The sequence below is a fragment of the Sarcophilus harrisii genome, chromosome 5 (assembly GCF_902635505.1).
Source record: "Sarcophilus harrisii chromosome 5, mSarHar1.11, whole genome shotgun sequence".
Lineage (NCBI taxonomy): Eukaryota > Metazoa > Chordata > Mammalia > Dasyuromorphia > Dasyuridae > Sarcophilus > Sarcophilus harrisii.
Genome location: NC_045430.1, coordinates 162,781,590 through 162,808,819, shown reverse-complemented (window position 1 = coordinate 162,808,819; position 27,230 = coordinate 162,781,590). Strand labels below are relative to the sequence as shown.

The 27,230-nt window shown below is 32.9% G+C and overlaps 1 protein-coding gene across 1 annotated transcript in view; it reads right to left on the bottom strand.

Annotated features, from left to right (window-relative positions):
* The window catches only part of MET (MET proto-oncogene, receptor tyrosine kinase), a 157,925-nt gene that overhangs the window by 31,682 nt on the left and 99,013 nt on the right, over positions 1 to 27,230 (bottom strand). The window contains exons 6-11 of the mRNA XM_003771542.4: positions 18,631 to 18,791; positions 16,550 to 16,652; positions 16,276 to 16,412; positions 15,176 to 15,337; positions 14,243 to 14,342; positions 9,838 to 10,056 (exon numbers count right to left, since the gene is read on the bottom strand). Coding sequence (XP_003771590.1) covers positions 9,838 to 10,056; positions 14,243 to 14,342; positions 15,176 to 15,337; positions 16,276 to 16,412; positions 16,550 to 16,652; positions 18,631 to 18,791 — 882 coding nt within the window. The remainder of the gene's footprint in view (positions 1 to 9,837; positions 10,057 to 14,242; positions 14,343 to 15,175; positions 15,338 to 16,275; positions 16,413 to 16,549; positions 16,653 to 18,630; positions 18,792 to 27,230) is intronic.

Genomic DNA, 27,230 nt, shown 5'->3' with positions numbered 1-27,230 from the left:
AAGTGATACTCTGCCAGAGAAAAATTTGAACCCAGTTACTATTATTTGAATCTGAGTTTACATACACACACACACACACACACACACACACATACACACACACAGGCACACACACACACACACACACACACACACAATATGAGGGCAAATCTAGCTAAGTTTGAAGACAGCCGTCCTAGAATCAAAGCTCTATAGCTGAACAAAGCCTCATAAACCATTTCTTCAACAGAAAATTGGGCACTAGGTGAAGGAATTTTTTGGCTACACCAATTTCTGCCTGCTGTCTAATAAGGCAGAGAGATGTTTTAATCTGTGCCAATGATGGGGGCACCCATACTAATGAAGTCATGTATCCTTGAAATGCTGAAGTTATTGCTTTTTAGGACTACTTTAGGTGCTAATGTCACCCTAATAGATAGCAGACAAAACTGTTTAAGCAGCTTCTTGACAAGCTTTCTGCTAACTTGCATGTTTACATTTCCTCGTATATTTATTTTTTTGAAAAAAATCCTGAGATTGCACTTGATTCAATGACACATATTTAGTTGCTTGCTTTCTTCATTACCTTGACACATTAGGAGGGTTAAGACTGAACTCCTTTGTTTCTAGTTGTTTGTTACTACAAAATACTTTGTTACTAATACACACACCTGTATATATATGTGTGTGTACATGTATACATGTGTGCACATATGTATGTAGCATGTATATATAACACACACATATATATCTGATTTCTATCTTTGACTTTTTGGGTTATATGCTTAATTGCTATTTTAAGAAAGGGATTAGATCTGTGATTTCATTGGGACAAGGAACTCCCAGGTGAGGAAATCCTTTTCTATCAATGCAGGTTGTACCTTCTCTACAATTCATAGTTATGCAGGTACTCCTAGAACACTGATAAAGTGACTTGTCCAAGGTCACACAGGTAGTGCTCTCTATTCAATATGATATGCCATTTTACGGTGTATTGAAGAAACCAAAAAAATAGATTTGGGAACAAAGAAATAGCCACAAGCATAATTTATCACATCAGGCTACCAGAACTGAAGATAGCACCTACCTATTAAGTGAACTACTATTAATTTGAGGAAAGATGTGCTAATAGAAACTACTTTTCTTAACCTTTACATATATATACCTATTAATATACTTTAAATGTGACAAAACCATACCACAGCAAACATGAAAAAAATCCTTGAAAAGAACTATGAAAGAATACTTTCAAAAATGTGATTATATATATATTTAAAATATATTCTCATTTCATTTTGTCAACCATAATAAGTAGATATGACAGATTTTATTGTTATCTTAATAAAAAAGGGCTCAGAGAAAATGATACTTCTTTGTGATAAACTAGGGTTTAGGTAATATGCATATAAACACACTTTTTCTAATGAAAAGATCATGTATGTTAAATGAATATTAGGCAATGTGAATATTTCACTGAACTGGGTCAGATACAGAAGGCAATTTAATGAGAGGTCCATAAATTTAACTCTTCACCACCAAAGGGCCTCAACTGACAACTTGTTGGTTAGCTCTGAGATATGCATTCACATATTGAAGAGAATTCAGAGAAGGGCAACTGAAGAGATTAAAGAGCTAGGGAGCTTGATTTATGAGAGAAGAACTAAAAATGTGGCTTTCTTGGCTAGATAATAACTAAAGTGGGGGGAAGGGAAGAATACGTTATATCTACATTTACAAATACTCATTCTTTGAGGTCCTAGAACTCTTCAAATAAGGAAATAACAATACTGCCAAATAAATATGTGACTTAAGAAAAATGAATCCCAGACTGGGTAAAGCTACTTTTTTATCCACAAAAAACAAAGAAACTTATGATAAGCAAACAACATAAATCTCCACCCAACCTCGAGATGCAAAAAAAGAAAAAAAAAAAAAAAAGAAAGAAAAAGAAAAAAAAAGCTCACGAAATTGCTTTTAAAGTATGAAAAACAGGCAGAAACTGGAAAATATAAGTCACATATCTGAAAAACAACCAACGGTCTGTTTTGTTCTAAAATGATTAATGTCTAAAAACAGGATGATGAAATTCATCATGTGACTCGGTAGAAATCAGACTGAACAACAATAAAAACTACCTCCCTGTCGACTGAACTTTAGTGCCCATGGACAGGATAATGGACATCTCCTTTCTCACAATGAGTTTGCATGTAATGTGAGGATGAATATTTTGTGTAATAGAAATCAATGTCATTTCACCTTGTGTCAGAAATCACTCTCTCTTTACTCACTCTGGCTAACGTTTCTTTTTGCAATAGTTTCACCACTATAATGCCAGGATCTAGGTGACTAGATGCCTGGGTAGAACAAATAAACTTAGAGTAGGAATTGAGCTGGTAAAAAAAAAGCCTAATGATAAGTCCAATAAACTCCCCAAAGTCTAGGAAAGCATCTGAGGTATAGAGGAAGAGACAGGTATTCTTTATCGAGGTAGGAAAAAAGGTATAGAATAAAAATAATAACCCAGAACTAAAAGGGTCAAAGAGATTGGGACAAAGAGTGGGCAGGATTATGTCAAGAGCCAAGGATAGGGTCTGAGAAAGAGGCATGGGAACATTAGTCACAAGAATTAGACTCATTACTTTAAATTCAATATCTTTTGAGATCTGCACAATCTGCCTAAGATTAGAATTGACATGTAGGTTGGCCTGAACTTTGAGATGGAAGAAAAGATAGAATAAGGGACTGAAAAACTCAGCAACAAGACAATTCTTGATACCCATTCACACTCTGAGGCTAGTTCTAACAGATATCTATGAATTCCTAAACCTGAGTAATTTCAGCTAAGTATTAAGTTCCAGTTTTCTTTGGATCCCTCTTTGTTAGGGCTTAAAGTACTATATTTGCTCTCAGGTCCCAGAATGGATTACTACTCTCTCCTCAGTTTGGGAAATATGAAAACATTCCTTCTCTAATCTATATAACATGCCCTTCCAGAGACCTATTCAATCCCTAAGAATCAGCCAGTGAAAAGAAATTAGATTTAGGGATTCTGCTTCTAAATGACAGGAAGACATAACATTTGAGTAAGAAGAGGTTCTTTAAAGCTAAAATGACCCAAATCTTTCTCTGTTCCTATAATATTGTCTCTAAAATGTAATATTCTCTGTCTCCTTTCCTGGGGCCTGGTTAGCTTTCTTAGAGGCTGTCTTGGTTCCAAGAGCTTGAGCACCTGCCTCCTTCTCTGGCCTCTGAATTTCAGAACTCCAAGGGTTTGAGCTTCAGCCTCCAGCCACCACAAAGGAGGACAATGGAATGAATCTGTCTCAGCCTCTGAGGGCTTCTAGTGCGCTTGTCTTTCTGGCCCTGAGAGTTTCTTGCTTATATGGCCTACACTGAGTATACACCAATCATAATATCACTAGAAAACCATTATTTGTTGTAGTACTAAATCAGAGCTAAACTAGATTTACCATAGTCTCCTCAATTCCACTTAGTACCTTGTTTCAAGTTCTAGCCCATAACATCTCCTTGTAGGATTAATCAATCATGCTGAACCATGCTAAAATAGATAACTATTTGTCTCTATCAATTCCACTGACTTAGTACCTTGTATGAATCCTTTATTTCAAGTTCAGAGTTCTGGCCCATAACATGTTCCATCTAGCTATGGAGGTTCTACCACTGATCTCTGTGTTATCTCCTCTTTAAGTCCATTTATTCTAGGTTTTCCTGTCTCTGCTCACTCCTTTTGGACCAAATTCTTTGTATAATCTCAAACTCTGTCTACTTATTTGCACTTGTGGTAGTCTATAGTGTCATGTCACTTCTCAAAAATGCTTAACGTCTTTCTATTACCTAACCAATAAAGTTCAAACTCCTTAATCTGCAATCCCTGCCCTCAACACTGTGTCTACTCTGTCTTATGTCACACATCCCCATTGTCCACTTAATGTTACCACTAAACTGAATTATATCTTGTATTTTCCCATATATGCTCCATATTTTCCTACCTTCATATTTTTCTCACTCTGTTATCTATGTCTGAAGTTCACTAAATATATATTAAATAGTATGGCATGCTGGATAGAAAGCTGGCTTCTGAAACAGGAAGATCCAGGTTCAAGTTCTTCCTCTGACATATGACATATATTGCCCAGGTAATCCTTGGTAGAAAGGTAAGTGTAGGAAGTAAGATTTTGTGTAGGATTTACTATGCACCAGACATTGTACTAGGTACTTTTATATATATTATCTCATTTGATCCTCACAAAAACCTTGTGAGGTAGGTGCTGTTATTCTCTCCATTTAATAGTTGAAGAAACCGAGTCAAACAGAAGTTAAATGAATTGACCCAGAAAATACAGTTGATAAGTGTCAGAGACTGAATCACAACTCCAGTTTTACTGAGTCCAGGTCCAATATTCTATCTATTGTACTGTCTAGCTGCTTTGGCAAGACCCCTTACCCTTGGATAACTAACTCTTTAAGATTTTAAGTTGCAGAAAATGTGCTACAACCTATATTTGTTGAGAGTTTTGCCATCTGGGAGTTCTCTACACAAAATGAATCACAGGTCTACTTTTTATTCTAAAACAACAGACAGGTATGTACCCCAAGGAGTCAAAGATAGAAAGATCTTATATATACACCAAAATATTTTTGTAGTAACAAAGAACTAGAAACAAAGTAGATACCAGGCTAGTCAGTAATGTCTAAATATAAAGGTAATGGAATATTACTGTTTCACAAGAAACAATGACTAAAAAGAATACACAGAAGAAGGGGAAAACATATGAAATATGAACTGATGAAAATTTAAACAACAAAATCACAAAAATGGTATGCACAATGTCTATAGATGAAGAATGGGAGCAGGTACTTAGTTTAAAGAAGAGGAGATAAGAGTGCATAAGAACTATCCTCAAATATTTGGAATATTATGTTGAAGAGAAAATGGCTATAACAATGCAGATGGAAAGAAAAACAACAAAAAGACCAATGTTGCCCCAGAAGAGGAAATGAGAAAAATATGTCCCCTTTCTTTCTTTCTTTCCATAATTGGGGCCATTGGTATGGAACCTTGAACATACAACCATGTTTGGTTGATGTGCTAGTTCATTTTCCTGCATTGATTTTTTCTTCTTTTCTTTCTTTCTTTAAAAAAATTCTTTATTTATAAAGGATGACTTTCTAAGTAGAGAATGAGAAAAAGGGCATATTTGAAAGAGAAGACTATTGATCAAAAAAGGGTTCTCAGTAAAAAATTTTAAAAGTCAGCAGTATAATAATAAAAAAATAAGTCAGCTAGTATTTATTGTGTTTACTATGTGTTAAGTGCAGAGAGTACGAATGCAAATAGAAGCAGTCCCTGCCATTTAAAAGCAATCCTAACAAGAAAAGTAAACACATAAAATGAAACTCAGATGGGTTGGGCAAGGAAGAGCTAGAAGTATGAGGAAACATGGGGGCATGGTAAAGAAAGTCTGAAGGGCCAGACAAGAAAAACCAAAAACCAAATCACTCCAAAACTATCTTAGACTATTTTAGACATTAATTGAAGCATAATTTCTAGACCAATAGAAACAGAAAATTCATTGCATTTTGCCCTGTCCTGGATATCACATTTTAAGAAAAACAATGATAGTAGAAGCCCTGAGTTTGAATCTCGGTTCTTTTATTTGCTTCCTCTGTGGCCTTTGACAACTCAAGTAATTCTCCCACATTTAGTTTCTTCATCTATAAAATGAAGGGTTGATATAGATAAATTCCAAGGTTCTTCAAACTTGAGAACTATTATCTTATATAATGTTATGAATCTGGAATGATTATGGAAGAGAATGGTCTGGAAGAAGTACCTTGAGATGATGCTATGCAACAATTAGTTGGAGGGAGGGAAGCCTGTTCTTAGTTTAAGGAAGAAGAGATGAGTACATAAGAATTATCATCAAATATTTGGAATATCACATTGAAGAGAAAATTGATCCCAGTAGGGAAAACTAACTCATAATAATGGGTTGAATTTAGTAGAATAGCATTTTGAGTTCAATATTATTTCTAAAAGTTGTATCTCCCTTAGAGGGAAACTAATTGCCTTTCAGAATTGTTGGCTTCCCTTTCTGGAATTCTTCAAGTGGAAGCTGGATGACTACTTGTTGGAAATGTAATAGAGGTGATTTCAGCAAAGGTAAAGATTGAACTAGATCTAGGAATCTCTTGGAATTCTGAGGTTGTGTGATTTTGGGGGAGGGAGTTGGGGTGAGAGGAGAAAGAGAATTACTTGTCTGTCTAGTCCTCTAGCTGACTTCTCAACAATTGACTGTATGACTACCTACTAGGCCATCTGATTTGTAATACTTTATTTTTGTTTAGCCAAACTCCTGGAATTTCCCCTCTGGGCTTACTCTGTTGTGAAACAAATTCCAGCAAGATATACTATAAAAATATTAATACTTGCAAAATAGAGGAACATAACTATAATGCATACCAGAGAATTAGGAAAAAATAATATAATGTTTGCTTGGGCTTTATTTTATTTTCATTTGATCACCAGAAGCTTGTGCATGTTTATTTCACTTAAAGAATGAATGCTAGAATTATCTGACACATAGTTGTAAAATCTCATTGCTATGAATAGTATTTTATTTAAATAAATTAATATCATTTAAAAAAATCACATTGATAAAAGTATGCTATATGCTTACAAAAGTCAAATTAAAAATGTAGATAGATGGTACAGTGCTTAGGGTGTTGGATTTGGACTCAGGAAGACCTGTATTCAAATGTAGCCTAAGGTACTTGTCACTCAATCTATCTGGCTCAGTTTTCTTCAATTGCAAAATGGGTACACTCATAACACCTGCCTCCCAGGGCTGTTGTGAGAATGAAATGAAATAACATGTAAAAAATGCTTTGCACATCTTAAATTTGCATAGAGTATATTAATACTAGCTATTTAGTATAATAATAAAATTTATTAAAAATAAAACAAAAAGTCATAATTAGCATTGTCTAATTTCCATCTTTGGTCAAAACCTACCCAATATATTATTGAAGTTTCAAGTCTATATCGAAGAACAACTGAGTGCACAATTCTGTTGGGATTTTTCTAGACAAAGTGTGGCCACTGCTGAATGAAAAATATTTCACCTCTTTCACCAAGGCATTCCTAAATTCCTTCATGTCCTATTTGAATACTATGGCCTTCTCCAGAGACAATGAGCAAATCCTACCTTGACAAGAATAGCTCTTAGATACATATCAGTTTAAGAATACTAAATGTGTTTCTCATGGGAAAATAGCAAGCCAGGTAGTTATGATACATTTTTTTATTGTTGAGAAAACATAATCAAAACAGTCCAAAAAGTTGCTCAATGTTGCACAGCAAGGCAAAGTTGGAGTTGAACTCCAATTTACACTTTCCAGATTGCAAATACAATAGTGTCTATTATTCCCTACTGCCTTTCTTGATCCAGTTCCATAGATAACAGTATCATGAATGAATATATTAGCATATAAATATAATTTCAATATAAAATAAACATACTATGTGCCAAATGCTATCACTGATTACAGATACATGACTTCCTACCCGGGAGTTATACAAGCATATCATGAAATGAAAGGTTTTTCTTCACAATAAAACAATGAATTTTTCCCAGGGAGTGGCAAACACTGCTTCCTCTCTTACTGTCTTTCTCACTACTCATTCACCTCTGCTGTTTCAAAGAGAGGCACAGATTTTAATTTGCTTGATCTCAACAATTGAAAAAGGACTAAGATCAGTATTAGAATAAGGACATTTCAGCTGAATCCTGTTTTTCACCACAAATTTTCAGCTAAGCATAATTCAATTGGATTCAATTCAATTCAAATGAAGGAAAGTATTTGGGAAGTAGTACTGTGATATTAAAATCATACATTTGAACACATTCCTGAAAAGCATGAGGTTTTTTTTTTTTTTTTTTTTTTTTTTTTTTTTTTTTTTTTTTTTTGCTGCCTCCCACTACCCCCAGCTATCTCTTTTGATTTATCCCATGGGATAGAAGGCTCTTTCACCATCTGACAGGCCAAACAATAATACTTTATGGAAATGAGATGAAAGTGCTTTGTGTCAATTTGTATAGACTCTTTTGTCCATGATGGAAATAATGCTAAATGATTCTGAAGAAAATCATGTCATATCATGTTTTTCTTAGTCAAGCAAGTTTTGGGAGCCCTGAGTGAGAAGTATTAACTTAGAGAGGAAGGACTTCTCTTTTCTATATAAGGTTTTGCTTAGAGGGACAAGATAATAAGGCCATTTATCTCTAATCCTCAAATTATAGATGAAATAACTTAAAAAATACAATTTTCCTGAGTGTAAAAATATTCTCACATAAAACTTCTTGTTTTCATTATGAGAAACCAAATGGATTCTTTCAAATGGCAAATACAGTAATTTGTTGAATGCAAAATATGTCACACTAGATTAGTTTTATTGAAAAAAAAAGATGTGATAAAAGCTCTTTTCCCCTTTCTAAAACTAATTAAAGTAGTAGATAAAAGAACTCTGGTTTGGTAGAACAGTTTGTTCATTGAAGCAGGCTACCATTTAATTTCATGCTGTGCTTGTTTAATTATTGTAAAAAAAAAATCCAACAAACCTATCTATGTACATATGTGTGTATGTATGTACACATCTAAAAGCACATTTTATGATGTAAATGAGAGAATACTGCCAGAAAAGAATTCTGGTTTCACAATATTTTCAATGCTTAGGAGATGAAGGAATATAGCCTAGTTTACTTCAAAAGAGGATAATCTTTGTGTTCATACTGGAATCCAGGTAATCCTTTGGAAAAATCAATTCTAATTATTTACGTCAGTTTGCTGATGCTTATATTTTTGGCCATTGTGACATAAGTTACAAATGGTAATATAAAAACATGTTATCCCTGTGGTCATCTTGTTCATTTTTTTTGGATATTAAAGACCAAATCATTTAGAGTTACATTTAAAAAACAAAAACAAAACGTCCCTGAGATCTTTCCCCAGGTCTATCACTAGAGCTAAATATACTCCCATCACTCAGCCTCTTTGTGCCTCAGTTTCTTTCTCAATAAATAATAAGTAATGGAAATGATGATGAAGTCAATGATGATAGTTATAAGTCTTTAAAGCTTGCAAATTATTTTATCTCATTTGACACTCACAACAACATTGTAAGATAGGTATAATTATTTCCGTTTTATAAATGAGAAACTGAAGCTTTGAGAAATAAGTGATTTAACTAGGCTCACAGAGTAGTTTAGATTAGATGATCACTAAAATTTCTTTAGCCTTAAATTGCCATTATTTTATTATTCCTTCCTATTCAGAGGAAAATACCTATGAAGGGTTTCATGTACTCTTAGTGGAATTTAAATTCCATTCACTAATTGGTTGTTCTGACATGACCACACCTCACTACTGAATTCAATGATTATAAAATAGGAGATAATTATAAATGATGGATTTACTTACCAAAAATGTCAAATTTTATCTTTAAATCAGTATATTTAGGAGTCCAGGAAAATATAATACATCTGCAGGATAATGTATTCACAGGGAGCTTTTAATGGATCTGTGTCTAACACTTATTGTTACTTTTTTATGTGTACATAATAAGAAAGACTTCCCTCCCCCAATTCTTCACAAAGAGATAGTCCACTATGAACACTTCTCTTTAATGATATGCCAAAAAGATTTGTGTTTCAGAGCTTAGTTATTTGCTGATGTAGAATGTGTTATAATTAAAGAATACAATCATTTCACTCTTAAAACTAAAAAGCCAATTAGGCTCACGTTGGTGATTTAAGGGAGCATTTAAGCATTTCTTACCTTAATTTCTAGTACATTTTCATTGCCCATTGAGATCATCACTGGCTTTTCAAAAGGCTTAAATACAGGATTATGGACATAAATGAGATCAAAGTAAGTGGAATGGATACCATCAAATATGAAAAGAGCTTTTGTTTCCAGGGGGGGTTGCAGATTTAGCTGTTGTAAGGAAGGAGTCGAACAACAGATTATCTCTGAATTAGATCGATGCTTACATGCCTGTAATGAGAAACAATTAGCCACTGTAAATAAGCAGATCAAAAAAGTAAACAATATTAATAATAACTTTCAAATTTTACTACAATATAGAACTTTAAAACTGTTCTTTTAAACCTCCAATTTACTGCTTAATGTTAAATCCTATCTGATAGAGCAGGCTATTTCTACACAAGATAAGCTTGCCCTGTCTAGCATAATCCATGCTGTCATTTCTGAAGCTAGACCTCCTGTTTAGGTTACCTAATTATTTTCTATTCCTTTGAAAATAAGACAGGGACACACGGGGGGATATTACCTCATCTTCTGTCACTTAAATAAAAGCGAATGGAGAATTTTGCATATTGGCAAATACTCCATTCCCAAAGTCTGTGCCATTTTCTCTGGCTGTTCCCCAAGCCTAGAATGATCTACCTTCTCATTTTGGCTTTCCTGGCTTCCTTCAAGTCCCAGCTAACATCTGACCTACAAGAAGTGTTTTCTGATTCCCTCTCCCTTTTTTTTTTTTTTTTCTAGTGCCTTACTTTTATTGATTATTTCCAATTTATCCTGTCTGTAGCTTGTTTGTATACAGTGTGCATGTTGGCTCTTCCATTAAATTGAAAGCAGGGACTCTTTTACCTTTCTTGGTATCTTCAGCACTTAGCACAGTATCTGGCACATAGTAGGCACTTAGTAAAAGTTTATTGACTGACTGCCATTGTTGAAGAAATATCCCTTTCAGATTATATTCCAATTTTGTCCTGATTTTTTATGAAGATTTTTCAGTAAACATCAGAACTCTGACTGATTTCTGACATCTTAGGAAATGTGATTTCCTATTATTGCTGGTAATTAGATCAGAGTAATTATGCTAAGTGGCATATTTATGGGTAAAGTGACTGATCTTTCCCAAGGACAATGAAAACAAGTGTCAGTCTCTTTTAATTTCTTTTTCTTAGAAAATTATAAGGAGCATAATATCTTTTACCCGCATATGGAATTACTTAGGAAATAAATAATCAAAAATAAGAAACTTGGAATTGTGCTCAGATATTTTATTATAAAAATCATATGTGGCAAATTTTTTAGAAAGATATAATTAAGATGGACTGAAATATTAATTTCCACAGCCATTAGCATCAGATTTTATCAAAACTTTATAAATGATAAAATTTTATCAAAACTTTATAAAAATAAAAATTCTTAAGGAAGGGATCATTTCATTCCTGTTATTTATATCTTGGTATCTAGTATAGTATATGACTCATAGTGGGCAATTCACAGATATTTTGGTGACTGAGAGAACTGATGTGTGCCTGAAGTTGTGAGAATATTGACTCTTTAGTTAAAGGACCAGAGTTCTAATGCTGTCTCTTTGGTTCAAAAGGTGTGTGACCTTTGGCAAAATACTAAATCTTTCTGAACCTCAATGTCCTCATCTCTAAAATGAGAAGGGTTGGACTACATTGCCTCTGAAGGACATTCTAGATAAGGGTTCTTAACCTTTTCTTTAATTTTCTTTTTTTTTTTAGTTTTGTTTTTCTGATGTTTTTGGGGGGGGTGAGGCAGTTGAAATTAAATAACTTACCTAGAGTCACACAGCTTGTAAGTGTTAAGTATCTGAGGTCAATTTTGAACTCAGATCCTCCTGACTTGAAGGATTAGTGTTCTATTCATGGCACCATCTAACTACCCCTTTAACATTTTCTTAATGTGTCATGGAACACTTAGGCAGTCTAGTGAATCCTATGGATTGCCTTTTCAGAGCAATATTTTTAATGTCAAAAAATACATGGGATGAAGAAAAGAAACAATATTAACATATAGTTCTCAAATTAAAAAAAAAGTTCATGGATTCCAGAGCAAGAACTCTCATTCCAGTCTACACCTGTGGTTTCTTGGCTTAGAGGGCTCCATATACCAACCATGTAGCAGACCATCTCTAAATCAGTGGATTACATTCTAAAGCCGTGCCTGAGTAAAGACAGGATCACACAGCTAAATTTATCAGAGGTGAAAAGTGAAGGCAGGACTTTGTGCATCCATGTCCAAGACTGGCTACTACTATGCTTCCTCTACTAGGAGAATACTGGAATATGAATTTGCTTTTTCCTATTCTAAATACGTACAATACAACTTGACTACATGCCAAATTATCATCATGATGTTCAAAGCTTTTTACCTACATCTGCTTGAGAAGTGAAATTGTATTAACTACAAATGAGCAGTTCTACTGTCATCACAGTAATTTCATATATAAAACTGAGGAATTTGAAAACTACTTTCTGAAATGCTGACTACTGAAGGAGAATATGCATTTATAAATCAATGAACAGTCTGGTTAGAAAGTGCTTGGCTTTTTTTTTTTTTTAACAATAATAATTAGATGCATAGTAAGGTTACTGTGCATGGACATTGACATGACTCAAGATGTGAGTCATACCATCAGAGGCCAAAAGCTTCCATAGATCCAATTCATCATCTCTGCCCTCAGTTTCCACAGACAACAAATAATACAGAAGCAAAAAATCTTTTGTTTGTAAGGCAGTTTAACAAAGTGCCATGAAATGGAGTCTTTTAATCCCTGATACTGATAAATATATAAAAGAGATCCAATCCTTACAGTGCTAACATTTTTGTCATTGAACCTATAGAAATTTGATTTCTTTTTTTCCCCCATACACAACACAGTCCAGAATTTTCATCTCTCAATGACATTCTTATCTTTCTTTATGATGGGAAGTTTCCTATGAAACCAGACTACTCTTTGTTTAGGTATAATGATGGGTTATGAAAAAGATGAAAAATTTGTTATTACTTAATAAACTAGACTATAGTCTTACTTGGTTATAATTTTCTAGTTTTCTACACAAAAATTACGTGAATTCTATAATACATACATGAATGCATAAAGACAAATATTTTTGTTATTGCAAATTCATTATTCTTCTATTCTAATATTAAATACAAATGTCCTTTAATTTAAAAAGTAGTGATATTCAGAACTCTGTGACTACATGTTGGAATCATTTTCAGAGTCCTTTACCTTACTTGTTTGTTCATTAGACATAGCATAGCCTCTCAGGAGTATGATAAAAATCTAATAATACTTCAGAGGTGATGCAATGTGACTGATTGAGAAGGTCAAGAGAAATCTCATTTGAGATGACCTTATTGTTTTGTAATGCAACTTGACATATTTAGCACAAAATTGGTTTCAGTAATTGAAGAATATGATGGTTTTAGTCCTCAAAAGATGTTGGGATAGAAAATCTAAGAAAAAAAGTGCTGTAATACAATCTATGATCTGCTCAATTAAGATACAACTAAAAAGGCATCATCTTCAACTTTCATTTCAAATTTACTGTGAAAGTTGTGGCAAGAATTATAACATGAAAATTCCTAAAATCAGCACTAACATTACTGATGTCCTACTAGAAATTTAATTGATTTATTGTTCCATATAGGATGAAACAGACAGAAGAATTGACTACAAAAACGCAACTGGCTACAATACAAATAATAAGTCAATAACTTTTAGGAGGGCATCACATTTGGTCATTTTATTTTTGCATGCTCCTGTAAATAAAATAAGATAGATATTCTTCAGAATTAGGCTATCCTAAAATATTAAGAAGGCTGAGATATAGGGCAGGTAGAGAGGTCAAGAAAAAAAATGTGTCTGCTCCACAACAAGAATTAATTAAATTGTGATGAGATCAGGGTAACTTCACGACATTTCTTGGAGAAAAAGGAACATTTTTACCTAATACTTGGAGAGAGAATTAGAGTAAGATCCAGAAAGAAGGAGGAAGAGAAGGAAGAGGAGGAAGAGGAGAAAAAGAAGAAAAGAAAGGGGAAAATGTTGTAATTTTCTTTAACTTTCACACTTTCTTTTGTTAACTGTCTTTCAAAAAATATGAATTTAGGGTTAAAACAATCATTTATGTTCAAAGATTGGGAGTTTAAAAAAAACAAAAAACAAAATTTAAGCTATGCAATGATTTCAATAATTTGCATTACCAATTTATAATTCTGCTTTAGTAAAATATTGCCAACTAATTATAAAAATTTATAATATTATAAAGTATTTTAAAGGCAAAACCTCAAGTCTGAATGTTAATTGAAAACCAGCCAGGTTGGTTTAAAAAGGAAAAAGCAGAGTAAGATTTCAGTACAGTGAATATGCAGCACTAAGGGTACTCACCACTGTGAAGTTCCTTCCTACTTCAGGGACATTTATTACCATCTTGGGCACGCTAGCAGAATTCAGGTTTTTTCCAAAACCTGTTATTGTGCTTCCTCCACTAGTAAAAATAAAATAGGAAAGTGATAATATTGGGGAAAATTACAACATCTTGTTTTATTGTTCAGTGAGCTTAGAGGCAAATTCAAATAGATTATGATTTAAAGTCAAAATAATTTCAAAATCAGTCTAATTAAAAGATTAAAGATGTTCAATGGAAATAACTCTCTTAGCTTCTTGAAAATGTATGTATAGATGTGTATATATTTAAAATTAAAACTCACAAATTTAAGAATTATATATCCTTTCTGATTAGCTAGACTATATGAATTATTTTTGAAAATTAGTTGGATTTCAGCTTTTAAAGAAAACTTTTAAAAATAGCTTTCAGGCATTTGCATGATAGAGAATTAAAATAAATCCGCTTTTCATTGTTATTTGACTTATAAAGCTGGAGAGTTGCAAAAGAAATGAGCTAGATTGATTTGGTTCGATGAGCTGCTGATTCAAATGGAAGATGGCCTGCGTAAAAGATGTGTTCAGGACAGGCAGGGTGAGTATATGTTGAAAGGTGGAAAAATGAATGTGGTTCCACATTAGTGTATAAGTAAAATTATCGTGAAGAAATTCAGATAATACATGTGTATTGGTAGGTATACATTATGTGTATATAAATATTCCATTCCTCTGTTAATCTGCTTTGTTGAAATCAATGGAAACATTTGATGGAGTAGGTGGAAATGGTGCTCAGAAACTGAAGGAAATCATTTTAAAAATTGAAGGCCATCTGCAAAATAAATGTAGTAGCAACAAAGACAGAGATAAAATTGCATTTCTCTTGATTATTCTGTAACAGTCTCATGTCATTATTTTTCCACATTTACTTTTACTTACCTAAGAAAAGATTTGGTTGGATGGATTTTATGAACAATAGGGTCCTCTTTGTATGTAAAACTGTAGGCTTCTCGATTGGCTAAGTCAATTTTCATTTTAATGGGGTACTCACTTGGAATGGTTTGTGCAGGAGTATAACATTCTAGAAGGCTATGAGACACACTGGACAAAAAAATTAAGAGGGATGGATATTTATCATTAAAGAGAACAAACACTTTTAAATACAACATTCTCAAATTATGTGAATAAAGGTGAATATTGGCCATAGTCAATGGTTTCTGAAAGGTAATTTCTCATCTGTCTAATAATACTGAACATCTATATAACACCTTAAGCTTTACAAAGTACTTCACACACATTATATCATTTAATAATCATAAAAAGCAAGAAACTAGCTTCTTCATTTCACAGATGAAGAAACAGAGGTTTAGAGAAGAACCTTTATAGCACAGGACATGGTCACAGTACTATTAAGTGTCAGAAGCAAGATATAATTGTAGGGCTGTTATGATTTCAAGTCTATTACTTTTTCCAATGTACACTGCCACTTCTTATAGTGTTTAGGAAGGACCTCCTCATTTTAGGCTTATCATGGTTCAGTGGAATCAAAACTTGGCAATATAGTATGTATAAGTGTTAGCCTATTTTCTTGCAATGTTGATATTTTAAGCCCTTTAGTCATTCATATCTTTTCTGTATTTAATTATTAGAACTATTATAATTTTGCTGAGCAAAAATAACTTCTTGTACTCCATCCCCCTCTTTTTTATTTCTGTGATCTAGGATTATTAGTTATAATGAAGGCAATGGTTACTCCTATTTATATAGTTATTGGTTTTCACAGTCTTATAGATGATTATGCAACTCTCATATTAATGACAAAAATTGAAAGTAAAAGATAAGAGGAAATCAATAAAAATAATACTAAAGGGAGAAAGATGAATAGAGGGAAATATATAGAGAGAATAATTTACTTAATATAAAAGCAAATAGTTTTTAAGACCAATTTCTGCACAAAAAATTGCTTTTTGACAATTGCTTAATATTCAAATTCAGGGACAAATTAATTTGATTAAATAAATAAAATATATTTACACCACCTTTTTAAAATACATGGCTTTCCACCGATTGAAATACGTCTAGAATTTCCACTGTTTAGATATTTCCCAATTAAAGTAAGTACTGTACCACCAGCCTTGGGACCATAGCTTGGAGAAATATTTGTTATTACAGGATCCTGAATGTGAAACATAACAAAAATTAAAACAATATACTTATTAATTTTAGATCACTAATGGTTAACAGAAGCAAAATTGTTTCAGTAGCAATAGATCTGATTATTCATTTTCTGAAAAGAGTAATATTTGGCCTTACCACATAAGAGAAGGAATTAAATTTTGTTGTTTCTCGACCATTTGAAATAATGATGGATACATTGAAATGCAGGTTCACAGCAGGACCAACAGTACATTTCAACCTTTAAAAAAGAAAATTCAAGATATTTCACAGGGCAGGTATTTTCTAGCTTCTGTTTTCAAAATATTAACTCTATATTATCAAGCCTCTAATCTGAGCAGATTTAATTATATCTTGGCATGGTATACAAAAGCAGAAATCACAGAAATCTAATTCTTTAAGATTATTGCAATATAAAAATAACAAGATCTTAAATATTGGACAAATAAAATAATGTGCATATAGCTTAATTTATGTCAAAATAATAAAAGCTTACTTTTTCATACTAAATTATTCAAAATTCATAATTCAGATGCAGATTGAGATATTTATCTCTGTACTACTTAGAAAGATAGAGGAATTAAAAAAATTTATTATAGCTTTTTATTTACAAGATATATACATAGGTAATTTTTCAGCATTGACCCTTGCAAAATCTTCTCTTCCAACTTTTCCCCTCCTTCTCCCACCCTCTCCCCCAGATGGCAGGTAGACCAATACATGTTAAATATATTAAAGTATAGGTTAAATCCTCTCTCTCTATATCTATCTATCTATCTATCTATCTATCTATATATATATATAGAGAGAATTTTTTTTTATCACCAAAATTGTAAGGGTAGTGTTTTTTATCTAAGAAGAGATTTAAAAAAAAAAAGGACTTTGACATGATCTATTTTCAGATAAGCAATAATGTAATTATGAATGATATCTATGTATTTACTCACTCAGATTGGGTATAGCTTTTTCTTGACAACACTGGTTAACAGTTTATATTACTTCACTTGATAAAAGTTAAATTATAATGCACTTAATACAAGATTTTCCTGAATTATTCACAATATTTCTGAGAAAGTAGATTTCAAAGTTTTATAAAAACAACAGTATAGAGATAATAACAGCACCTGTCCCACAAATTGCTAGCATCAAATGAGATAATGTATGCAAAGTGTTTTGCTTAAAATACAATATATGTATGAGCTATTTTTATTATTATTATTATATCTAGCATTTACATTGTATTTCAAGATTTACAAAGAGCTTTGCATATTATTTCATTTGATTTTCACAACAGCTGTTCAAACATTATAAACATTGACTTCTCTGTTATAATGTCATAGAAAATTATAATATAATGATAAACATAATCCTATTTCTAAATTAGCATAAGAAGTATTTAATAAGGGTTTCACAGAGAATTTGTTTTTCTGAGACAAGGAATTTAAATACAACAAATGTCATACTTGATGTCTTAATCTCAGTAATATGGATAATTTAGTCTTTTACTTTTCCTTGGAACTAATTTTGTTAAGTTTTCAATTTATAGGACTTAATTGGCAATCTGCCAAATTGGAGTTTTAGCCAGATGTCCCCATCTTTTTGGAGGTTTCATTGTATTATTCAATTTATAAATTCTGGGGTTCTTGATATATTATGGGTTGCATAATTTATGGAATGTTCTGGATTTAATCTGAGCTGCCAATGTAACGCACCCATGGAACTACCTTTTTTTTTTTTTCCTGGTTAGGTAATCAGTTGCTCAGGGTCACACAGCTTAGTGTCAGATTCTAAGGCTGAATTTGAACTCAGATCCAAGATTGGTGCTTTTTTATTATGCCATCTAGCAACCCATAGAACTAATTTTTATAGCTTCAAAGGAAGAAACTTAGAAAAGGACAGGTTTCATCTTCAAAAAATAAAAAAAGAGAATAGCAATATGAGAGATGATTACTAATTTTTAAAAATTTCCTTTAGGAAAATTCCTTTGAAATCCTTAATAAATTCTTCCAAAGGTCAACTCACCCTACTTGAACATTACTTTTTCAAATCAACCTGAAATATCAATGGAGAATGATCATGTTAATACTTAAAACCATTATAAAGTACTGGATTCTTTTTTTACCTTCATTATAATTAGACAATTTTTTCAAGTCTTCAACTGAAAACAAAGACTCTCTTTACAAGAATATATACATAGGAAATCATTTTAGTGATCTTACTTATTTGTAGTGCTCTCACTTGTATTCAATATGCAACTCTCATTTCCAATGAAAACTTTGGTTTTTCTAAAATCAAATTTATTATTTTTTCTTAATCCAAAATCCCAGCCACACACAGTCAGTGTTGTGCCTCCCTCTAGGGGTGCACTAGTTGGGAGAATCTGCAAAGTAGAAAAAAAAGGTTTCATTCAAAACTAAAAATACAGCTTTCAAATATGTGATGAACATGTAAAGTTGCATATGTGTGACTAGTATTTTTTGGCTAATGCATACATTTCCTTTCAACATAAAAAAAACAGGGAAAGGGGAGCAGAATAACAATAGACAAATATTATAAAGTCTTTTTTCTTATTTCAAGGAAAGTAATGAAAGTATTACTAGTTCCATTTTAAAAATGAGTCAACTGATATTCAGAGTCTAAGCAATATGCATGTTTGTAGGGAGACTGACCACAAATATTCTGAGGCTAAATACAATGCTTTCCCCACTTTCTGTGCTCTCTAGATCAGGGGCATCAATCAGTTGTCAGGCTTGCCAAATCAGATTAAAATGTAATTGGGAAGTATTTAACAAAAATTAATTAAAATGCAAAATAGAACATAGAAAATATGTGGCTCTTGATGGCCTTGTTTCTATTTGAGTTTGACAATGACTGCTCTAGATTCCTTCCATTAAACCACTATATTTGGAATATAATTTCCATTGAAGGCAAAATGATTTTAAATTCCAAAGCACCTGAAAGAAATAACACAATATATTGATATACTTATGGATGGACCATCCCAAGTCATCAAAGTTCAGTTGGAAAGACAAAGTCAAGATGACCGGTAATGGCCCAGGGTGCAGTGGATGATTTTGGGCTCTTCAATGTATAACCAAATTCTGTGTCCTCTTTGAGAATGAAGGACAGAAAACAAGAAATAGGACCCATAGAGCAACACTAAAATAAAATAAATTTGTGGAGCCTTTTGGAGAAAACGAGATTATAGAATTTCAGACTCTTTCATCCCAAATGAACTAGCCAACATGTCTGTGAAGTGTCTTCTAAATAGTTATGGTGAGAGCTAGACTTAATGGCATTATCTCAACTACTGATTTATAATTCACACAAGTATAAGTTAATATATGTCCTTTTGTATTTATTATTTGTAAAGTTCAATCCAGTTCAAGGCTCATTTATAAAGAGTTCATTACAGGCAAGACTTGTGTTAGGCAGTAGGTATGAAAAGCTGAAAAATGATAACTTCTATTCCCAACTGTCCTTATAATTCAGTAAGGGAAAACATGATATTCAAGGGGATGTATTTGACATTATATGTTTGGATTATATATTCAATTAACTAATCAATCAAGAAGCATATATTAAATACCTGCTAAATGCCAAGTTCTTGTGATACAAAAATAAGAATAAAGCATGTTTACATTTTAATGGAAAAAATAACATGTACATCTATTCAGGAAGTAGTATGGAACCAGGAAAGAAAGATCAACTTGGAGTTGCAGGTCCTGAGTTAGAATTCCTTGCAGCTAGGTGGCAGAGTGGACAGAGTACCAGACCTGGAGACAAGAAAACTCATCTTCCTCATTTCAAAGCAAGCTTCAGACATTTACTAGTTGTGAGACCCTGGCAAGCCATTTCACTATTTGATTCAGTTTCCACATCTGTAAAATGAGCTGGAGAAGGAAATAGCAGAACACTCTAATGTCTCTGCTAATAAGAAAATCCTAAATGAGATCCCAAAGAATTGATTGAAACAAATGACTGAATGATTGAAAAGAAACTGAACAACAATGGCTGTGCTACTTTGGGTAAATCTTTTAACCTCTCTAACTCCTCTTTTGCTTCTTTATCTGTAAAGCAGGGAGGGAGGAAGAATGAAGTAGATAAGTGATCTCTAAGACCTCTCCCAGTTCTCTATCTGTAATCCTATAATGCCATGATAAGTATATAATAAAATGTAACATTTATATAGCAATTACTATATGTCAAGCTAAAGTGCTAAGCATGTTAAAATTATTAAACCATTTGTTCTTCACAACCCTGGGAGGTAGTTACTATCATTATTCCCATTTTACAGATGAGGAAACTGAGGCAGACAGAGGTTAGGTATCTGAAGTTGAATTTGAATTCAGTAGTTTCTGACTCTAGGACCAGTGTTCTCTCTGCTGGACTACTTGGCTGCCCCAACAAAAAAAGGTAATGAATGGGAGGTAGAAGGGATAGAAAAATAATCTGAGTTTCAAATAGAAATGGAATGAATTTTAGAGTAAACTAGAGATCCTAAGAGGCAGCAGTGGCTTAGGGGGCAGTCACTACAAAGGAAAAGAGATAGGAGATAAAGGATTGTGGGTTGCTGTCAACTTACATTAGCCTTCAATTCATTGCTAAGACCTAGCATTCTCTGATACATAGGTGAGTTTTCTCAACACCTTTCATTGAGTTGCTATTCTGTAGGGGAGAATCATTACTTCCTGTGAGACGTGAAGAAAGGTGGCCATCATTTGAAAATTATCATTGATGATGTTTAATAACCTTTGCAATTTCCTGTTACTTACTGCTTTGTTATTCTGTTTAATCAAATGTCTTTACTTTGAATTCATGGTCATTTGTTTTGGTCTGTTAAAGTAAGTATCAGCAGGGAGCTGTGAACTATGAGAGCAAATATCCCAATACCTAAGACCTAGATGAAGATAAGAAAGGGGTCACTTAGAGGAACCTCATGTGGTGTAAAAACATATACATGTGTCTAAATGAAAAAGTGATGGGGCAAAAGGAGAGAAATTCAATAGGTAGGAGGGATGATGTCCAAGAAAGATTTCTTAGGGAATTTTATAGAGAAAGAGACAATAGAATGGTCTATTCCGGATATGTAAGATATGATGACCAAAGGCAAAGAGATAGAAGAGGGAAAGGTAACAAATAGTTAATTGGGTTAAAGGAATTTTTGTCCTTGGTAAATATTCAAATCTGTTTATCTTTCTCAATTATAATTCTCAGGTTATAGCTTTCCTTCTAATAGTAGTAACAAAAAACACTTTTAGGAGCTTTAAAAATAGTAAATGCAAGTATTGAATGAATGTCAAATAGCAGTAAGATTGTAATTTTCCTCCAAAGCTCATCTTCCATTAAAAAAATTGAAATGTTAAAAATTTCCCTGAACAATAATTCTCAAATAATACTTTATTCTTGCCTATTTGGGAGTGAATATACATCATATCCATAATACCCTAAAAAAATCAGTGTTCATTTTTTTTCTTTTCTTTTTTTTTTTTTATTCTGATGAAAGCAAACCTTAAATCTACTGATGAAACTGAAGCAATTTTAAATTAGCTAGCACTCAGGCAGTTTTGAAACTTATAGAAAAACTTCTTTGGCTAAATCTAAAATTAAACAATAAAAACAACAAACCCCTTCTACTTTCAAGTCAAAAATAAGCTTGTCAATAGCCTTGTGACAATCTAAAAAGGAAATGCTCTTTTGGGGGGGTATATTGTAAATTGTGTTGTAAAATATAACAATGGTGGGAAAAGTATAGCTCCATTCCAGAGGTCATACAAAAAGCAGTAAAGGTATTTGCTAAGGCATGCTTGGCAAAAGTCAAAAAGCTATTCCTTTATGATTTATATGTGCTCTTAACAAAATTCAAATTTTCAAACACCCCCAAACCTCTCAAGTAAATAATTGCAAACTAAAGTCTTAACTTCCAGTTGTTACCTACCCCATTTAAGGTCTTAGCTTAATGCTTTAGTAATTGCTATTTTAACCATAAAATCCATTACACGGTTATTCTTTTTTAAATGAAAATTTACCTCTTCCATCACAGGCAAGTGAAAATTGCTAGAGAAATCCGTTTATTATTTTGTTAGAAACCCAGTAGGAGAGAATAAGACATCCAAGCCTCACAGGGGTCTATTCAGCCTGAGGCAGTCACTGTAGCTGCTATTCCCCATTCTAATGAAGGTTTTTTCCTTTACTGAAAACAGTTGCTAAAAGTCTGTTTTGGTTGTTGCTGTTGCTGCTGCTGCTGCTGCCTATTTTTTCTTTTCTCCTATACCTGAAATGAAATCTAGCTACCATTCTATTCTGCAAGTACTATGTAAGGCAAAAGGAAATTTGGGGATCACGGAAGAGAAGGAGTCTTGATTATCAGAAGTACTGTTGGACATTGCATGATGGACCCAAAGTCAAGAAGTTTTGGGGTTCAAATTTGGCCTCAGACAATTAGTAGCTGTGTGAACACGGACAAGTTACTTAGCCTTTCTTTGTCTCAATTTTCTCAACTTTAAAATGGGGATGAGTTATGTCACAAAATTGTTGTGAAATTATCTGTAAATATCTTGAGAATTTCTATAAATTGATGAAGAATGAAATGGACAGAATTAGGGAAACAATATATACAACAACCAACATATTGTAAAGACAAATAATTCGAAAGCTACAAGAATTATTATCAATAAAATGATCATACATGATTCCAGGAGACCAATGATTAAAACCTCCTGATATCTTGATAGTTTTAGGTGATAGTTTTAGAGAACAAAATGAGAATTCATATATGCAGAATGAGAACATAATCATATACAACCAATGAAAAAATTGTTTTGCCTGACTATGCATATTTTCTATAAAGATTTTGTTTTTCTTCTTTCTCCCTCTTTCCCTCCCCCATTCTCTCTCTGTCTCTGTTTCTGTCTTTCTCTGTGTGTGTGTGTCTGTCTTTCTTAGTCTCTCTCTGCCTCTCTGTCTCTGTCTCTTTTTCTTTCTCTCTCTCTCTAGACAGTGGGAGGGATAGAAAATAGATGTCTTTTCATTACTTTTTTAAAAAATAGGTGGGATGATGATATATAGTTGTGAAATGTTGCATGCACATTCAGGTGAAGTCATCGTATTGTTAGTATTGGGTAATTGTTTTAGTTAACAAATAACAGAAACTTATTGTATAGCTAGTGTAATATGTAAATGTTTGTAATATAAAAATGAAAACACAAACAAAACTTTTTTTTAAGTTTGACTTGCCACCCCCCCCAAGCAATTAAATGGGCATTTCCTTGAATCTTTTTTTTTGGGGAGGGGGATGAGAGGAATTTGTGGGTAACTTTGGAATGAAAGCTAAAGAAAGGAGTGATAGTGGTTTATGGATCCAAGAATATGTAAAGTAGTTTTGTAATGATAGTTTCTATGGGGATGAGGGAGGAAGATGTAAAATCATTCTTTATGCTGGGATTGGTTATCTAATAAGAAGCTTTATAGGCTTGATCCTCCATCTCTTTAGGGAGAGATGATAAAGATATAATAAATTTCTACTTTCCTTTTTCATATATAAAAATGGCACCACTCATGTTAAAATAATACATTTAAATCACAGTTCATCTCACTAAAATGAGTTAAATATATACACATATGTATATATGTATTGGCAGGGTCACTAGGAGAATATAACTACTCTTTTGGATGAAATAGTCACATATGTTGCATATTTATAAGTACAAGGTTTCACTTGAATGGTTCATCCTTTTACCAGCTTGTTATCTTCAAATTTTCTAATCAATTAAGGAGCAGTTTTGATTGTCTCCCTGGAATTGAGTTCAATCCTATAAGACATGCTAAATTTTTTTCTTAATATCTATGTAGAATATATTAGAAAATGATCATTTTTAAAAGCCTCTCCTATATGGTCTTTAAATCTGAGATCAGATAAAGTGCTTTGAACAATAAGTTAATTGACTTGCATTCCTGAAACTCTCCTATGTGGAATTGTAAAAGATTTTAGGGATTGAACTTTGTATGTTCTGTAAAGCAGCCTATCCTGTGTTTATTGGAGAGCTAAATTCAATACATCAGTTGGATTTTAGGCACATGGACTTTAAGCAGATTAGAAAAAGATGAATAATCAGTTTTTTTTTTCAACAAGAATGTAAACGTCATGGTCTAGCAGAGCATGAAATCTCACTAACAACTATGAAGCAAAGGGATTTAGATACTCAGCTGCATTATTTTTTCTTCCATCAGTCTTGAAGCAAGCTTTACAAACCTGTGAATACTATAATTCAATCTTTTAGAAGATTCAAACATATCAGTAGTAAATTTATAGAAGGTGCAAGAGGAGGGAATATGAAAGTTCATTGTAGTGAGATAAAGAAATATTGTTTATATTTAGACATGTTTGTACAGACTTATTTTTTAATAAATAATCATATTTGTATTTAAACATTTATATGATGTTTATGATAAACATTACTCATATTTAGAACACAGAATAATACTGTGCTATCAAAAGAGCCTGGATAACTAAAAACCTTTTGATTTCTTGCTCTTTGGAGCAGAAATACAATAGCAATGAAGGAAAGTGCACTTAGACATCACAGCTTTATAATTTATGAGCACCAGGGGATTAAAACAAATTTTATTAGCACTTCTAACACTATCTGGGTAAACTGGTTCCAAAGGAGCAGACATTTTAGTCACTTTATTCAACTTGACTCAAAAAAAGTTTAATTTATTTTTCCCACTCTAGTGTAGCCTTTATGACTGATGTTATGAGAAGCATACTTATAAGTCTTAAAATGTTTCATTTGCACAGGTCACCCTTTTACCAACATACTTCCTTCAATTTAAAAATCACCTTGTCTAATTTTTAAATAAAATAGAGGTGACAATTGAAAACACACATATCCATACCTACTCACCCACATACCCACATACACACCCATGCCTTTCACTGGCTGTCTGAGCTCAGATTTCTAGTGTTTCAAATTGCCACTTCTATTTACATACCCTAGTGATCATAAAAGAGTAAAATTCTTTCTTACTAGGTAAGCACATTAAGTAAAGACAAAAGGGCATAAATACAGCAGGGTAGTTCTTTTTTTTTTTTTTTTAACTTGCTTTTAGTTTACTCATTGCCTTATCAAATTTGGTCTTAATATTTATGTTACACCTAATAGAAAATGATTTGGTTAAATGAACAGTCATCTAGTACGAATCTTTGCTTCAAACCATAGCTAAATGAAAACAGCCATGAGCTGTGATACCAGCTCTTGTTCTGACTTGTAAACTTTGTTTACTTATGGACTTGATCCAGACATAGAAACCTATAACTTTCCTTTTTCACAGGAGTTAAGAGTTGGTGAACTCCAACTGTTCTATACTAAATGAATTTTCCAGGCAAAGAAAATACATACTCAATCTTGTTCAGGAAAGTGATAGTAATTTTTTTTTTTTGCAGTGGGGAGTGACAGTGAGATAAGGTTTGGGGGGGTTTTATTTGTTTTTTTTAGTACATTTTCTCATGGAAATGAACATACTATCAAAAAACATGATCAAAGAAGTAATGCAACATTTTGAGAATATGGTCATGATAGTAATGGTTCACTAAAGCAGGTAGGTAAGAATACTTGTTGCATGTTTATTCTTTACTCTTATTCTAAAAGTTGTTATGAAAGGTTTGTGGTCATCACCATGTTACAAGGTTTCTTCCATGTACCAGACTGATAGACGTTGTCAAGAAAATGGGCAAAAATTTTTATTTGCCCACAGAATTGTTAGTAAAACTCCAACTAATCTGTGGTCAGATAGGGAGGCTCTGGTCTTTCCTCTCTTTTGGTCCAGAAAGTGACTAGGAATTTCTTTCACTATCAGTCATCTTAATGAATGTATGGAAAATTCCAACTCCTTCCACAAGTTACTAGGAAAGGGCTCTCATCTGGCAGCTGAGTGCACAAAGCTTCTGGTCACTTAGAAATGGGTCACAAGGAATCCAGGAAGTGGTGATTCAGGAAGCAATAGGGTATGTAGCCAAGTGGAGAGGAATAATGGGGTTCATTATGAGAATAGATCTTATATCATTAGGCAAGATTTCTCAATAAACAAGATGAGCTCACTTAATAATGATCTTTTCTTTTTTTTTAAAACTTAATTGACAAAAGATAATAGACATAATAGACATGACCTCCCTTACCTTCCTTCTTTGATATGACAAAATCTCTCTGTCTTCATTCATCATCTCTCCCTTCCCTCTGGTTTCAGGAAAGTGTCTCTCCTTGACAGAGCTAAGTTTTCCATGTTTGCCCTTGATATCCTCTCCATTTGACTCTTCATGACTGACATAAAGTACCTGGCTCATAGTAAGGATCTGTTGACTGAATGATTGACTGACTAATCTTGTTCTATCACCTTTTCCCACTTTTTCTTGCCTTCCTTTTTTTTTTTTTTTTTTCTCAGTTCATTCTTCTTAGTCTATAAATATGTTCAGGTCTCACTTTCCAAAATAAGAGCCCTTTCCTTAATCTTGATGCAGCTTTCTTTTTGTAAAAAGAATTAATAGTCCTTCTTTCATTCCCTTAATGTTTCTCAACCTTGACAACCTGGATTTTGCCCCCGTCCTCTGCTGAACTTTTTTCCTTCAAGGTCACCAGTGATTTCCCAAGTACTGCAAACAATGTTTTTCCCCCTTAATTATCATCCTTTTTGTTCCTTCTTCAGCATTTCACCATTTATACACTGGATTCCATGATACTTTTCTATCCTTGTTTGCCTCTTTTGTCTTTGATTATTTCTTCACTGCTTCTTGTCTCTTAAGTTAGGAAATCTTAGATTTCCA